Source organism: Aspergillus eucalypticola (genome assembly GCF_003184535.1).
Source record: "Aspergillus eucalypticola CBS 122712 chromosome Unknown BO83scaffold_22, whole genome shotgun sequence".
Lineage (NCBI taxonomy): Eukaryota > Fungi > Ascomycota > Eurotiomycetes > Eurotiales > Aspergillaceae > Aspergillus > Aspergillus eucalypticola.
Window position 1 is genome coordinate 192,680 of NW_020290296.1, and position 13,731 is coordinate 206,410.

The 13,731-nt window shown below is 50.8% G+C and overlaps 8 protein-coding genes across 8 annotated transcripts; 2 read left to right on the top strand and 6 right to left on the bottom strand.

Moving 5' to 3' along the window:
* Positions 1-83: 83 nt before the first annotated feature.
* On the top strand, positions 84-1,384 carry BO83DRAFT_410108 (arylformamidase; the record flags this gene model as incomplete). The annotated part of the gene is made up of 4 exons (XM_025534187.1): positions 84-513; positions 573-712; positions 790-1,265; positions 1,286-1,384. Exons 1-4 carry the CDS (start codon positions 374-376, stop codon positions 1,382-1,384), a joined length of 855 nt encoding a protein of 284 aa, XP_025385434.1. The 5' UTR covers positions 84-373.
* A 45-nt stretch (positions 1,385-1,429) lies between these two features.
* On the bottom strand, positions 1,430-1,761 carry BO83DRAFT_98077 (uncharacterized protein). The gene has a single exon (XM_025537763.1). It carries the CDS (start codon positions 1,643-1,645, stop codon positions 1,475-1,477), a length of 171 nt encoding a protein of 56 aa, XP_025385435.1. The 5' UTR covers positions 1,646-1,761; the 3' UTR covers positions 1,430-1,474.
* On the bottom strand, positions 1,762-3,171 carry BO83DRAFT_98087 (casein kinase II subunit beta family protein). The gene is made up of 3 exons (XM_025537764.1): positions 3,088-3,171; positions 2,433-2,881; positions 1,762-2,370 (listed from the first exon to the last, which is right to left on the bottom strand). The coding sequence occupies exons 2-3, from the start codon at positions 2,841-2,843 to the stop codon at positions 1,879-1,881; spliced, it is 903 nt and encodes a 300-aa protein (XP_025385436.1). The 5' UTR covers positions 2,844-2,881; positions 3,088-3,171; the 3' UTR covers positions 1,762-1,878.
* A 515-nt stretch (positions 3,172-3,686) lies between these two features.
* On the bottom strand, positions 3,687-5,219 carry BO83DRAFT_419202 (glycoside hydrolase family 6 protein; the record flags this gene model as incomplete). Its single annotated transcript, XM_025534871.1, has 6 exons — positions 3,687-3,777; positions 3,831-4,072; positions 4,127-4,384; positions 4,437-4,574; positions 4,639-4,892; positions 4,954-5,219. 6 exons carry the CDS (start codon positions 5,217-5,219, stop codon positions 3,733-3,735), a joined length of 1,203 nt encoding a protein of 400 aa, XP_025385437.1. The 3' UTR covers positions 3,687-3,732.
* Positions 5,220-5,893: 674 nt separating this feature from the next.
* BO83DRAFT_410111 (uncharacterized protein) lies at positions 5,894-7,632 on the bottom strand. Its single transcript, XM_025534188.1, has 2 exons — positions 7,509-7,632; positions 5,894-7,459 (listed from the first exon to the last, which is right to left on the bottom strand). The coding sequence occupies exons 1-2, from the start codon at positions 7,559-7,561 to the stop codon at positions 6,130-6,132; spliced, it is 1,383 nt and encodes a 460-aa protein (XP_025385438.1). The 5' UTR covers positions 7,562-7,632; the 3' UTR covers positions 5,894-6,129.
* A 487-nt stretch (positions 7,633-8,119) lies between these two features.
* gcy1 (putative glycerol dehydrogenase Gcy1) lies at positions 8,120-9,222 on the bottom strand (the record flags this gene model as incomplete). Its single annotated transcript, XM_025535477.1, has 4 exons — positions 8,120-8,615; positions 8,668-8,916; positions 8,985-9,113; positions 9,200-9,222. The coding sequence occupies 4 exons, from the start codon at positions 9,220-9,222 to the stop codon at positions 8,120-8,122; spliced, it is 897 nt and encodes a 298-aa protein (XP_025385439.1).
* Positions 9,223-10,226: 1,004 nt separating this feature from the next.
* Positions 10,227-11,229, top strand: BO83DRAFT_365966 (PSME3-interacting protein; the record flags this gene model as incomplete). The annotated part of the gene is made up of 2 exons (XM_025529692.1): positions 10,227-10,556; positions 10,652-11,229. Exons 1-2 carry the CDS (start codon positions 10,391-10,393, stop codon positions 11,227-11,229), a joined length of 744 nt encoding a protein of 247 aa, XP_025385440.1. The 5' UTR covers positions 10,227-10,390.
* A 567-nt stretch (positions 11,230-11,796) lies between these two features.
* BO83DRAFT_365970 (sugar porter family MFS transporter) lies at positions 11,797-13,631 on the bottom strand (the record flags this gene model as incomplete). The annotated part of the gene is made up of 7 exons (XM_025529693.1): positions 11,797-12,466; positions 12,528-12,784; positions 12,833-13,076; positions 13,132-13,323; positions 13,371-13,446; positions 13,505-13,550; positions 13,605-13,631. The coding sequence occupies 7 exons, from the start codon at positions 13,629-13,631 to the stop codon at positions 11,797-11,799; spliced, it is 1,512 nt and encodes a 503-aa protein (XP_025385441.1).
* Positions 13,632-13,731: the final 100 nt, after the last annotated feature.

Here is a 13,731-nt window from a genome sequence, read left to right on the forward strand (position 1 = left end):
GAGCCGCCGGTCCGCTTGCCTTTTTGGGCGCTTTCAATCCCCCTTGCATAACTTTACACTCAAAAAGCGTCGTTTCTGCCAGAGGATATCTATTTCACTAAGTATGCTATCATGATGGTCATAGACATCCAATTGAGGCAAATATGCTGAGATTACTCCACCTAATGATGCCGTACCCGGGTCCCGGGGTGGAACATTAACCATGACCTTATCTACGGAGTTACATCCGCAGATTCCCAAGCCAACTAACCCAACGCTATCACTAACCCCTCACTAACCAGCCCAGCACTCTTAAATATAACCATGCAAGCATCCCTCATCCACAGACAATAGCACTTCATATCATACTATCATACAGCAAACAATCGCAACAATGGGCCAAACACACCCGTCCTCCAAACCCACACCACCTTCTCCCTCCATCGAAACCTTCCCCTACGGCACCGATCACAGCCTCCAAACCGTCACAGTGGCCACTCTCAACAACGACAACAATGAAGGCTACTGGGTGATGTAAATCCCCCCAATCCAAACCATCCTCACCTTCCAAACTAAACAACCCAACCACACAGTCTAATTCACGGCGGCGCCTGGCGCGACCCAACCCAAACCGCCACAAACTACCTAACCCCCGCCCTAAGCACCCTCACCACCAATCCCTCATACACCAACAACACCACCCACCTCAAAGGCATCGCCTCAATCTCCTACCGTCTCAGCTCGCACCCATCACACCCACAAGACCCCAAACCACCGAGCCCACACACCTCCGCGCCGCAAAGCACCCAGATCACATCTCCGATGTCCAATCCGCGCTGTCCTTCCTGCAAGGGAAATACAACATCGGGAGGAATTACATCCTAGTGGGACATAGTTGTGGAGCTACGCTGGCGTTTCAGTCCATGATGGGGAGGTTTCGGGACTTGTTGAAGGGGGAGGTAATGCTGCCTCCTCCGGTGGGGATTGTGGGGATGGCGGGGATTTATGATCTTCGGTTGTTGAGGGATACGCATCGGAGTGTGAGTGCGTATCAGGAGTTCAGTGAGGGGGCGTTTGGGGCTGATGAGGCGGTTTGGGATGAGGTGTCGCCTGCTTTGGGGAGGGGAGAGGAGGGGGTATGTGGTGGGTGGAGTGGGATTGGGGATGGGGATCGGTTGGTGGCGGTGTTGGCGTATTCCGGGGGTGATAGTCTGGTGGATCCGGGGCAGAGGGAGGTGATGAGGAAGGCTTTGGAGGAGGAGTGGGTGGGTGGTGGTGGAAGGGGAGTGAGGGGAGGGTGGTGGAGATGTTGGATATCGAGGGGGATCATAATGATGCGTGGGAGAAGGGAGAGGACTTGGCGAGGGCGATTGCGTTTGCGATTGAGAAGGTGAGGGGTCAGTAGGCAGGCTAGATGGATTACAAAGAGTAATGGATGGACGAATGACGAGCATGCAGTTCATTATGTCCCCTCTGTCTCTGTTCCTGACTGAAACTAAGGTATTCTACATAAGAGCCGAACTCGCCACGTCTGAGTGATCTTGAAGTCACGGGAGACAAACCCGAGGAATAAACTAGTACACATTAGAAGCAGAGGAAAACAGACCCGCCATCTTCGAAACTTCCAACGCCCACCAGTGTTCGTGATCATTATTGCAGTGCACATGAGATAATGCAATTGTAAAGACCCGTCATACGCCCGGGATTTCAGAAAGCCGTTAGTCGGAAGACGCGTATGTGTTTAAAGGAGAAAGAGAAAAGGAAGTGAAACCGGAGAAAACGATCCAGACGCGCGATGAAATGCAAGTTCATAATGCTGCGCCCATGCCAAGTGGATATGAGAGGAAAATGAGGAAACTCCGATGAAGCAGAAAGATCATGCCAGCTAGGGAGCGTCAATCAGTTGCCAAGATCCATACGGCCAGAGGCAGCATCGCCGGCGACTCTCTCTTCTTTGATCTCCGAGATAGGCTCGTCGTCGTCATCTAGCTCTTCCTCCTCACTGTCGTCTTCGATGTATTTGGCTTCCACACCGGCTTCACGAAGGGACGCCTTTGTCTCCTCCCGGTAAGCATCCTGCCAGCGCGCAAGGGCAGCCATGGCGTGCACCTTGAAGCCGAAGCAACGGGGCTGATAGCGGCGAATGCTCTTCTCGGGAAGCAAAGCAGGATAAACCTGGAAAAGCATGCTATGGAACGAAGTGCCGAAGTAAGCGCCGTCGATAGAAGCATGACGAGACGACTTGGGGTTGTAGATATCCTCGCACTTGGGGCAGTACAGGCGAACAGTGCTCTGGTTGGCAACGTCGTGCTGGCCCATGGGCAGAAGGGGGTGTCCGTCACACATGACACGGGGGCATTTGCCGAAATCGCAGCGCTTGTATTTCTCAACCTAGATTGTCCGTCAGAAACTCCTTCACATACCCTTCACAGCCGTGCAGTGTTAAGACATACCATCTTGGCAAGACCGCGAGTTGTGACAATGTATCTGGCATGAACCAGACCGTAGAGGTGACGCGCCGACTTCTCAATCTGCTCGCGCAGGTCGTCGTCCGCGTCGAGGTCGAACACGTCCGTCACAAGGTCCAAAGCATACTGGTAGTAAGCGACCTCAGTGTTCAGGCCGGTAAGGTTGAAGCGATCGGTCAGGTAATCTTCGTCGATTTCGCAGAAGTATTCGTTTCCACGAGATGAGATGAACTGGTGTACAAAGTCAGCATATCTCTGAGGCAGTACCACGCCATATGAATAGCTAGACGAAGAGCGAATATGGATCTGAGGTCGGGGACGAGGACGAGCTTCGACAAGTGGTCGTAGCGTAGCAAGTGACGACTCCTCACTAGTAGAACTAGTAAACTGAGCCATCTTGTCTTACTGGTGAGGGAGTAAGAGCAAACGCGCAGCTTGAAATCAATAAAGAAGCTGAGCAAAATGATTTCACAGCAGAGAAGATTTCAAGCATGAGACCGTGTTATTCTCACTTCTGGTCCCTCACCAGCCGCAACGACATCGTCGAGAGCAGGCGCGGAGCCACACATCTCCCTTCACTTGCAAAGCCGCCGTCGTCCCCGTTTCGCACAGAAACTCACGAAGTAATTGGTAGACTCACCCAATCTCTCCAGTAGCTAGTATAATCACTGTCGGTTTCGCTGTTGAAGTCCTCCATGGTTCCTTCCCACTAAAAGACTCCACCGAGAGGGATGTGATTGAGAAAGACTAGTATTCGTGCTTGGCCTGTAGCAGTTGCTGAGAGAGCCGGTCGGACAACTCCAGTGCAGGAGAGCCCCCAGAACTGTACAGTTAGAGCAATCCTTCTTAAAGCATCCAACAGTCACGTCTCCGGAAGAAAAGCTGATTCGGGGTTCGCGAGCGATAATGAGGGTGGTTTGGCGTTTGGGGGGGGGAATGCAGTGTGTGTTTCTTCTCCATCCAGCCGGACTGTTATCAGTGGATCGCCTTCTTCCAGTTTAGCGCGGGGTTGGCGGTGAGATTCTTCATGCGGCGGTTCACCGCCTTGCATGCTTTCACTACAGCGTCGGTGACTACTCATGCTGTACTTCACTAGATGAGGACCAAGTATAATGTGTGCACTTAATGAATGACTTATGGAAGCTGCTTTGATTTTTGCATCCTCGATATATTGGGATCCTGCCCACTTGTTCCATCATTTCAAAGATCTACATCATCACGTCCCTTATATAACTGTGAAGATCTACTTCCAACATGCAGTATATCCATATACTCAGCGATTGACTCAGAGGGAAGGGTTGGCATTGGTCAAAAGCTGCTCAAAGTATGCCTAGAACATAATGTTAGCATGGTATATTCAGCAACAATTCAATCGACACCAACCTGGAACCAAGTACCAGCCTCCGGAGCAGGCTGCAAAGCATCACTATATCCGCAATGCGCATCGTAGCGAGAAGAGCTAGTATCCGATGTCCCATCGCTCTCTCCGCCAGGCTTGACCCAGACAAAGGCATCAGCCAGCTCGTCTCCAGTATCGGTGGTTGGCTGAGCACCGAAGCCGGTATCCTTGACATTGCACCAGTCACCCCACGCGCTCTGTCCAGTAGGCTGCTTTCCATTGCGACCTAACCCAGTGAGTCAGACTGAGCATGTTGCTATTTTAAAAAAGGAAAACTCACCCGTATCGGTAATGAAGTGGGCATCAAATCCAGCACTAGAGAGCTCCGGTGCAAAGGCATTGATGTAGCTCTTCTCATCACAGACATCGTTACCCGATGTATAAGAGGGGCAAGTGTCGATGCTCCAGGCGTTGAAGTTGGCTACATTGGTGGCGAGTCCACGAACAGCCGCTGGAGACGATGCATTCTTATACACCGATGCGTAGAGTTGTGCCGCGGGACCGATGTTGGCAGGCCATCCCAGCCATCCCGCATGGCCTGTGGACATTTTGTTAGCTGTGCTCAGTATGCTCGATAAACAAGTACGTACCAGCATCAAGATACATAGCCACGTTCGGCAGATTCAACTGCTCAAGGGCATAATTGGTGCATTCCAGGTAAGCAGATTGAGCATTGGCGCATTTAGCCACATCGAGATTCGTCACCAGGTTAGCCAAGCTATCCGGTTCTGCGAGGACCAGTCAGTATCCTGTTCCAATCCAACATCTATCCATCAGACAAAGCAAGCATACCAATAACCAAAATAGTTTGAACATCCGAGTACGTCTCGACCTGCTCGCGAATGGAATCAATGTACGCCTTATACTTCTCCACGCCTCCATCACTGATCGCGTATTCGCCATTACTAGCCAAGGCAGCGCAATCCCGATCCGGCAGGTCATAGACGACGAAGATACCAGCAATGGGAGGACTCGCTCCAGCGGCGTTTTGCGTCTGGATGTCATCCAGATATTCACCCATGGTAGGCACCTTGTCGGCCGTGTCTCTGAACATCAAGTATCGCGTCATCAGCCTAAACCCATGAATATCAATGAAGGGATATTCACAGCCAATAAAATGAAGGCACATCGGCTGCAGCACTCGCCTGCGCGACCAGCGAGCTGGCAGACAATGATGGAATAGCCGAACTCTCCACTTGTGACTTATAGTAGGGGTTCACATAGAGCTGGTATCCCTCAAAGGGATTGCCGGTAGCAGAGGCCGTTGGTGCCGGAGAGCTCGAAGCAGCAACAGATGCTGAAGCAGTCGCGCTTGCGGCGGGGAGGGCCTTGACGGCACAGAAGAGAGAGACGAGGGGCCAGATGGCTCGCATGTTGATGGAGTGCATATGCATGAGATAGCCTGGTACTGAGCGAAGTGAATTCGTGAGTTTTGGCTCTTATTCCTGACTACTATGGAATCGTGCTGAATATACCAGTTCAATTTATATCGGTCCATTTCTATAGACGCGTTTATCCATTACTGAAAATAACAAGGAGTGGTGAAGTATATCCGGCTAAACATCTTCTTCCGTAACAGGCCAAGACGCCTGAATATATGGATTGATTGTTCCTGCAGGGACATTGTCGTGATGAGGAAAACTGTTCCGTGTCTCGAGACGGAATCTCCGTAGCCGAAAGGGCTTCGGTCCGGTCGATCTTCATCTCTACAAGGCTATGTCCGCTCCCCTGGCGAATCTACGGATAAATGGTTTATATTGAGGACTGTTTCAGCTGCATTAGTTCAGGGTCCTTTCCTCTCCTGCATAACGTTAGTGGTCGCAGGCACGGAAGAATTCACTGACGTTCCTTCCAAAAGGTCCCTGAAATCCGGTTGCATTTGGCATCAGATTGAATTAAACCAGAATATTACTAGGTAGTGGTGACTAGAAAACTCCGATCACAAAATATCACAGATAAAGCCATCCGGTCCAACGGTCCGACACTCCATTCGGAAGGTGAGGTATTCCTACTGGAGGGAAGTTGGTCATGTCCTCAGGGTAGTTTTTGGGGAAAAGATCAAGTTTGGCTAAACTAACTTTCTCCTAAATACATAGAATGATTGTTCGGACTAGATGTAGAGCTCCTCAAGCAAAAGTAAAGGGCCAATGTGTTTTTGGTCTTTTCGTTTGTTAACGTCATCTGTCACCTCGTGTTTATAATAGTAAGGTATATGCATCAGATAAAATCACAACAATAGGAAATAAATGACTGTCAAAGTCTGTATGTTCATAAGTATCACGGCTAAAAAGCCCGCCCATGATGTCGCGAAGCATGATCACACTCTGCTATGAATTTGCGTATTCCATCCGATCCATCGTACTCGGAGGCACTTTCGGGTACACCAATGCTTGCGACTTCGGCAAAAAAGGCCCGATCGCCAAGTTCGCTGACATTGATGCTGGAATATCCTGACGGAGAAGACATCCATGGGTTCTCACCAAACATAGTAACATCCTCGAAGCTGAGCTGATTTAAGGGCTGCTTGTAGGGTTCAGGAGATGCTTCTGACACATCTTCCGGAGACATCATGGCATGCCAATCAACCTCCTCCGGAGCCTGTGACTTTATGGTCCCAGAGCGATAGAAGTAGTCGTTCACGTCAGGAGAAGCTGGTACACTAGGGGCAAAAGGAAACAAGAGAGCGAGATCGGCACCTGTACGGATGTCGAAGTCCTCATCCTGCACTATCTTGCCTCTCTGAACCCCAGCCTCATCACACAGACGTTCAACAGTACTAGCATCGCAACCAGGGAACCGCACTCGAATCGTAGAGTTATCATGTAGCAAAATGGGCAGGTCACCCAGTGTGGATAGCCTCTTCAGGTCGTTAAGCACGGCAGCAAGATCCTTGAGGGCACGGGCAAAGTCCGCGGAAAGGAAATCCAAGAGACCGTCCGAGTTGATGGTCTGGGCGTCACCAGCACCAGTCGCTACCAGGTTCTTCTGCAGACCGAAAGCGGTGATAGTTGGGGAAATCTGGAAGTCGACAAAGGAGCCGGGTGCCGTACGGGGGATCGCCGCCATCTTGCGCTCGGCCTCATCCTGAAGCTTGCTCACGGCCTTGAAGCGCTTGTTGCCAGTAATGGGATCGACTCCATCAAAGCGAGCCTTCTGTCCCGAGAGGAAGAACGCCCGAACACCGACAGAAACATTGTTGATGACCTGCGCAGGGGCAGCCGCGCCATGGGAGAAGTATCGTGCCCCACCGATGCGGCCAGCACCAATTGCATAGCCACCCGCCGTGCGGCCCAGGGTGCCGCCGGTCAGATTCGGACGAAGGGTTGATGCAAAGGGAGCATGTTTAGTCAAGCGACTGACATTAGCGGCGACTCGAGATGTCTTGTAGGCAGTACGCTCGCCCTGTAGGCCACTGCGAATGTAGGAGACGAAGGAGCTTGCTGCACGGGTGGAGTAGTAGTGGCGACCACGAGCTTGACGGATAGCAGCAGCCCGGTTTATGGGATGTCTGTTGACTACACGCACGTACTCAGGCTGAAGGCGAAGTGAGCTTTGTTGGAATTGCTCTGGGAACCTAGACTTGATAGTCTTGTAGGCCTTCTCGTAGGCAGACCTGGAGGCCGTTAGCGGGATGAAGTATATCAGAGTGGCGAATGACTCACCTGGCTGCTCTCCAAAATTTGGGGAGCAGCAGGTGCCCGTTTGAAGGCGGCATCCTGACTGCAATCAAATGGAGAGATTTATAGATGTTTCTCAGATGGAATAACCATCCTAGGATGATGGTAGATGGAAGAGAGATAAGGGGATGACGGAGGGACCTGGCCTGATGACGGAGGAGCCCGGGGTGGCGGTGCGGCATGTGATCCGGCGCCACGTGCTCCCGTAATTTTGGGTCATCCCAGTATGTATCCTCATGCTATGTTAACAATTACTGGATGCTATTTAGCATAGTTTTCTGATCATTCACATATGTGGATACAGCATATTTCGGGCCAGTGGCAGGCTTCGGGAGTTAATTACATATAAGTGAACAAAGACTTGGTCGATCATAATACTACCTTCACATTCCAGGGGAAGGTCGCCTTGACACTACAGGAAGAGTTGCCTCGAAATGAGGATCCTGCTGTCGGCGGTCAAGTGGTGCTACAAGACAACACGTTCTATGTTTGCGCACAAATTTACATCAGAAGTATGTTCAAGCGTATGTACATTTTATTTTGCTTTCTATAGCTCTATTTCACATGGATATCATCATAGTCTCGTAGATAATAGTTTACTCGTCGTCACCGAAGAAAACCTTGACGGGGAGCCAGTCGTCACCGCAGACCTTGAAGCGGTCCTTGAGGTTGTCCAGCTGATCAATCTCCTCGGCGGTCAACTCCCAGCCATCAAGCTCGAAGTTGGCGTCGATGCGAGACTTGCTGACCGACTTGGGGATGACACTCCAGCCCTTCTGCACACCCCACAGGAGCAGAACCTGCTGGGGAGTCTTGCCCTTCTTCTCGGCCAGCTTGAGGAGGGTCTCATCCTTGTAGAGAGGAGAGTTGGTGGAGCCGAGGCAAGAGTAGCCGGTAGAGTGGATGCCCTTGGAGGTGTTGTAGGCAACCAGCTTAGGGGAGGGGTTGTTGGGGTGCAATTCGATCTGGTTGACAGCAGGGACGATCTTGCAGCTGGGGTCGTTCAGGAGCTTCTCGAGGTTCTTGATGCCGAAGTTGGAGACACCAATGTTACGGACCTTGCCGGTGGCGGGAAGCTTCTGCATCTCTTGCCTGGATGGTGTTAGCAACGCCAACTATTTATTTTCAAGAAGAGAAACTGTACCAAGTCTTGATGAAGTCCCAGTCGGGGAGGTGCTTCTTCAGGTCGTTGGGGTCAGTGCAGCTGGGCCAGTGGACAAGGTAGAGGTCGACATAGTCGAGGCCAAGGTCCTTGAGGGAGGAGTCAATGCCCTCGGTGACACGGTGGTGCCAGGTGTTGTCAAGCTTGGTGGTAACCCAGATCTCCTCGCGAGGGACACCAGAGTCCCTGATACCCTGTCCAACCTCGGCTTCGTTGCCATAGGCAAGGGCACTAATGATGGATTTGTCAGAATGAGTTCTTCTAGATTGTCCGGCAAGTGGTGGCTGCTCCCAACTTACGTGTCGATGTGACGGTATCCCTTCAGGAGAGCATTCTTGACGGCCTCTCTGACCTCGTTGGGCTTGGATTGCCAGGTACCAAGACCAACGGCGGGGATCTTGTCGCCGGTGTTGAGGGTGTAGACCTTCCTAAGAAGTGAAGGATTATTGTTAGTAAGTTCAACGACTCCTCATGTATTTCAATTGAAGTCAGTTAAAGAGAGGGAGTAGCTCACTTGGTGTGCTCAAGGTTCGACATATTGTGCGATTGACTGGTGATTCTGAGGGGTATGGGAGGAGCAATAGGAAAGGTGATAAATGGGGATCAAGAAAATGAAGAATTGATCAGTCTGGGTGAAGGTGGGCTTTATAACCAGGTGGATGCAAGCTCCGAGGGCGGACCGGACGAGAGAGGAGGCAGGTCCATCCAGCACACCATGAGCGGGACGATGACGATGGAGGGGCACGACCTGCCCCTCCTAGAGATAGTGGGGAGCATCAGAAGCATCGCTGGCCAGTGATCACCCACGCATTCTTTTAGCGGACGGACCTAAGGGTCGGGTCTCCTGCATGGGAATTTCGGTCTCAGCCAACGATAACTACGGATTCAGTCATTTCCGACCTGCAACCTGGGGCTCCTGTTTTGCCGTTATCAAAGGAGTTACCACCGAGCCCTAACGGGGATGAAGCCTTGACTCCGGTCAGTTGCGCTTAGACGAGGTTGTCCGAGTGCTGTCTATCACTAAAAGAGTAGTAGGTAAAGGCGTAAATAAGTTGATAGCAGGTTAAGATCATTGGAGAAAAGCATACAAGAGCATCAGATTGCCAATTGTATTATATCGTGGAACTGCTACTGTTCAGGAAATCGAAACATCGGATTACCAGGGCGCATTGTGCCGATAACTTTCTATGAGAACGTACTGAAGACGCCGGAAGGCAATATCTGGGTCACTCAGGATGAAAGTCGTCCCAGTTACTCTGTACAGTAGGACTTTCTAGGTTCAATGCAGAGGATAATATGGACAGTTCTTTTAGCCAGCGTGGTTCTTCTGAACCACAGCCCCTCAGATGACTAACGAGGCATTTTGCCTAAATTGACCAAAACAGCAGAACTCCGCCGCTTCGGCGTGGGTCTGCCTCAGGCCCAATAACCATGCACCACATCTGCTTCACCGCCTGTTTCTGCCGGTCCACTCCTGTGGCTCTCGGTTGGCAACGGTCACAAGTGAAGGGCCGCCGGAAGTTAGCAAAGCAAAGCCGCCCGTGACGTTGCTCGCCGCCGTTTACAATATTCTCGCATTGAATCCATTGCCGGAGACTCTTGTAGATCCACGGCCATTGAGCTTTGTCCGCTCCATCTCAATCTTGGACATCTCATTCGGCGACCGCCTGCTAGCTTTGTGTACACCTCCGCGAACGAGATCACCATGTCGTCTGGATTCGTATCCGCCGGAACGGATCAGGAGCCAATCGAACGCGACGATGAATGGCATCGTGTACAGAATGAGCTCGAGGAGGAGCGAAAGCGCAAAGCAGAGCTAGGGAGGCAGGAAGATGGCAAGAGCTTATACGAAGTACTTCAGCAGAACAAAAGTGAGTCTCTACATTGTGCGGAGATGCCATGAGGCGCGTGTGCTAGGAGACGCCTTGGATTGACATGGTAGGGTGATGTGTTTTGTCGCGCAAAGTGGCCAAGCAGGAAGCTTTCGAAGAGAAGATCAAGTTGAAGAATCAATTCCGTTCGCTGGACGAAGACGAAGTCGAATTCCTCGATTCTATCATGGAGTCCACCCGGGCTAAGGAAGCTGCGGTCAAGAAGGAGACTGCCGAACAGCTGGAGTTGTTCCGTCGACAGCGGGAAGAGGCAGAGAAAACTCTGCTGGAGGATACATCTGCGGATGTCGCACCGGCCGCTGAAGGAGAGGACTGGAAGATACCTGCCCGCAAAAGACGTCGAGAGAAGAGCAAAGACCTTCTTATACCCGGCAAAAAGCGCAAGTCTCTGGGGGGTGACACTACTGGAAACTCCTCGAAAGAACAAAGTGCGGACAAAGAATCCGGAAAGGTCGATAAGAGTGTCCATGAAAGCAAGCCGGAGCCAACGCAAAAGAAGCCGGAAGAGTCAAAGCAAGCAGCTGCTTTGCCTGGAGCAAGCAAGCCTGTACAGGACTCAAAATCAAGCCCAAAGCAGACTGCATCGAACGCAGCAGCAAAGGCACCTTCGTTATCCCTTGGATTAGCCGACTACGGCTCAGATTCAGAATGATCTTGATGTGTTGTACAATAGGCACTTGGTGTCCCTGCTCTTTACATTCGTGCTCTCCGTCGCTTGAGTCTCTGCGCCTGCGGACTACTGATGCGGTCTCGTTGAAATGTACATGATGCTTCGACCCTCAGGGCTCGAGGGATACTAGCTTGCTTGCACTGAAACATCAGCAATGGGGCCTTTGGATCACTAAAAGCGTTTAGGACTTATCTATATCGCATATCTTGTAATATTACATGCTAGCATTCAGAAATGGCAGTCATTACAGTATTTGTAGGCTTGAGATTCATGTGTATCAAGTTTAAAATACCAATACTTACAGTACTTGATGTTACATTTCCCATCAGGTGGTCAGGAAAGCCACACGAGTCTGTTCACTTCAATAATTGCACTTCGCCATGCTCACTTAGTAGTCAATTAACCTCGAACCAGTGCGAGCTACATAATTGCTACCTATGCAATCAATATAATCTGGCGCCAGTAAGAACATACTCCTCCTACTCAACCCTCTGATCAAGACAGAAGACACATAATGGGCTGACCTTATATCCACTTAATTTCCAGTGCTCAACTCACCTCATTGTGAGTGGCAAAAACCTCTCTTTTCTCCGCCTCTTCCTCCAGCCTCCGCTGTAAATCATGAGGAACGTAATCTTCCTTACGCTTTCCCGCCACAATCCACGGAGAATTCGAGAACAGATAGTTCATCTCTTCGAGCGGCAATTTCTTCGTCTCCGGAAGCAACAGCCAGAAGAACACCGCGTTAGTGAAGTTGCAGATGATGAAGAGGAAGTAGTATCGATAGCGCACACTCTCCATGGCAATGGGCGTTACCTGCCCAATCATTGTGTTGAATGCATACGATGTCATAGTAGCCAACGAAACGCCCTTCGACCGCGTTCGGGTGTCGAATACCTCGGCTGGGATGATCCAAGACAGAGGGCCACAAGTGCACGAGAATGAGAAGTTGTATAGCCAAGTCATGATAATAAAGCCCCAGTGGGCTCCGGTGTTGTGGCTTTCTGGGGGGAACTGCGCTAACAGGATGCAGGCAACAATGAATGTTACCATATTTCCTAGGTTACCCCAGATCAGAGACCAGCGGCGACCTACTCGGTCGATGAAGAGAATGCAGAAGAACTGAGCTACTAGGGCGATGATGGAGTTGATAGCCTGGTATTGTAGCGTTTTTTCGCCACTGATGCCAATCTGACCATAGATGGTTACAGAGTAGTATCTATCAGATGAGTGGTGAGTTTTTAGGGTTATCATCATATGAATTTATAGGAAGTACTCACTGAATTGCCGACACACCGGTCATCTGTACGGATGCCTGCAATGAGCAACAAAGGAACAGGCGACGGAAGGACGACCGTGATGTAAATAGTTCCTTGTAGGACTTGGCCTCGTGCTCATGCTCAAAGACAATACTTTCTTGGATCTGATTAAATTCCGCACGGACCCAGGGATCCTCTTCGTTGCCATGGGCATGAAGCATTGCCAATGTCTTCAGGCCTTTCTCGTGCTGACCGTGGTCAATGAGCCACCGGGGTGACTACTACTCATCAGCATGAATGCAGGATAACGATGAGACATTGCTTACCTCGGGGAAAAGCATGATCAAAAGTCCCAGGAAGACAGCTGGTGCAATCTGCAGTCCAAGGGGTAACTGCCATTGTGTGTCATTGGTTTCGGAGAATCCGATATATGTGCCATATGAGATCCAGGCAGCACATAAAGACCCAACTCCTAGCATGAATTGCTGCAGAGCAGTAACACGACCACGAATGTCCGGGTGGCAGATCTCAGCCTGGTACAGAGGGATAATCATAGTAAGGAAACCGACCCTGCAAACAGATTAGCCCATAATTTTGAACGGTCGCTGAGTATAGAGTAGCATACCCCAGGCCGGCAAAGAACCTTCCGCTATAGAGGAAGGCAACAGTTCGTGCTCCAGTCTGAAGACCACCTCCGAGGCAGAAGAGAACACAACCGACAGTAATGGTCCATCGTCGGCCTAGCTTGTCACCACTAGGACCTGCAAACGCTGCACCAAAGAAAGCACCTGCAGTGAACATGGACACCACAAGTCCACTACGAAATGTCAGAGCACTTCAACATACCAGGAACTAGCGACTCACGATTGAGTGTCATTCAAATTGAATCTGGATATGAACGACCCGCAGGCGATGACTTCAGCGATCACACCTAGATCGTCTGCGGAGACTAGTGTTAGGCCCCGTGGATCCACAGCAGGGAGGAAGAGTATACACACATCCATACAAGAATGAACCCAGCGAGGCGAAAACGCCTACTAGGAACTGGAAACTCAGTTAGTCCATACTTCTTAGCAGTTAATCAGAAGGTTGACTGACTTGATACCATGCTGGAGAGAGACGCATGATGGTAGAAAGCGCTCCTAAAGCTCTAGTGTCTCAGATCACTAAGCTGAGCTAAACGTCATGAAATGCGGAGACCAAATCTGGGGTACAGGACCCTCGG

Excerpts from the sequence above, each read along its gene's own strand:
- BO83DRAFT_98077 (XM_025537763.1), bottom strand. The coding sequence starts at position 1,645 with ATGTGCACTGCAATAATGATCACGAACACTGGTGGGCGTTGGAAGTTT.
- BO83DRAFT_98087 (XM_025537764.1), bottom strand. The coding sequence starts at position 2,843 with ATGGCTCAGTTTACTAGTTCTACTAGTGAGGAGTCGTCACTTGCTACG. Across the intron at positions 2,371-2,432 it reads CTCGCGGTCTTGCCAAGATG|GTTGAGAAATACAAGCGCTG; the intron begins GTATGTCTTAAC and ends CGGACAATCTAG.
- BO83DRAFT_410111 (XM_025534188.1), bottom strand. The coding sequence starts at position 7,561 with ATGCCGCCTTCAAACGGGCACCTGCTGCTCCCCAAATTTTGGAGAGCA. Across the intron at positions 7,460-7,508 it reads AAATTTTGGAGAGCAGCCAG|GTCTGCCTACGAGAAGGCCT; the intron begins GTGAGTCATTCG and ends AACGGCCTCCAG.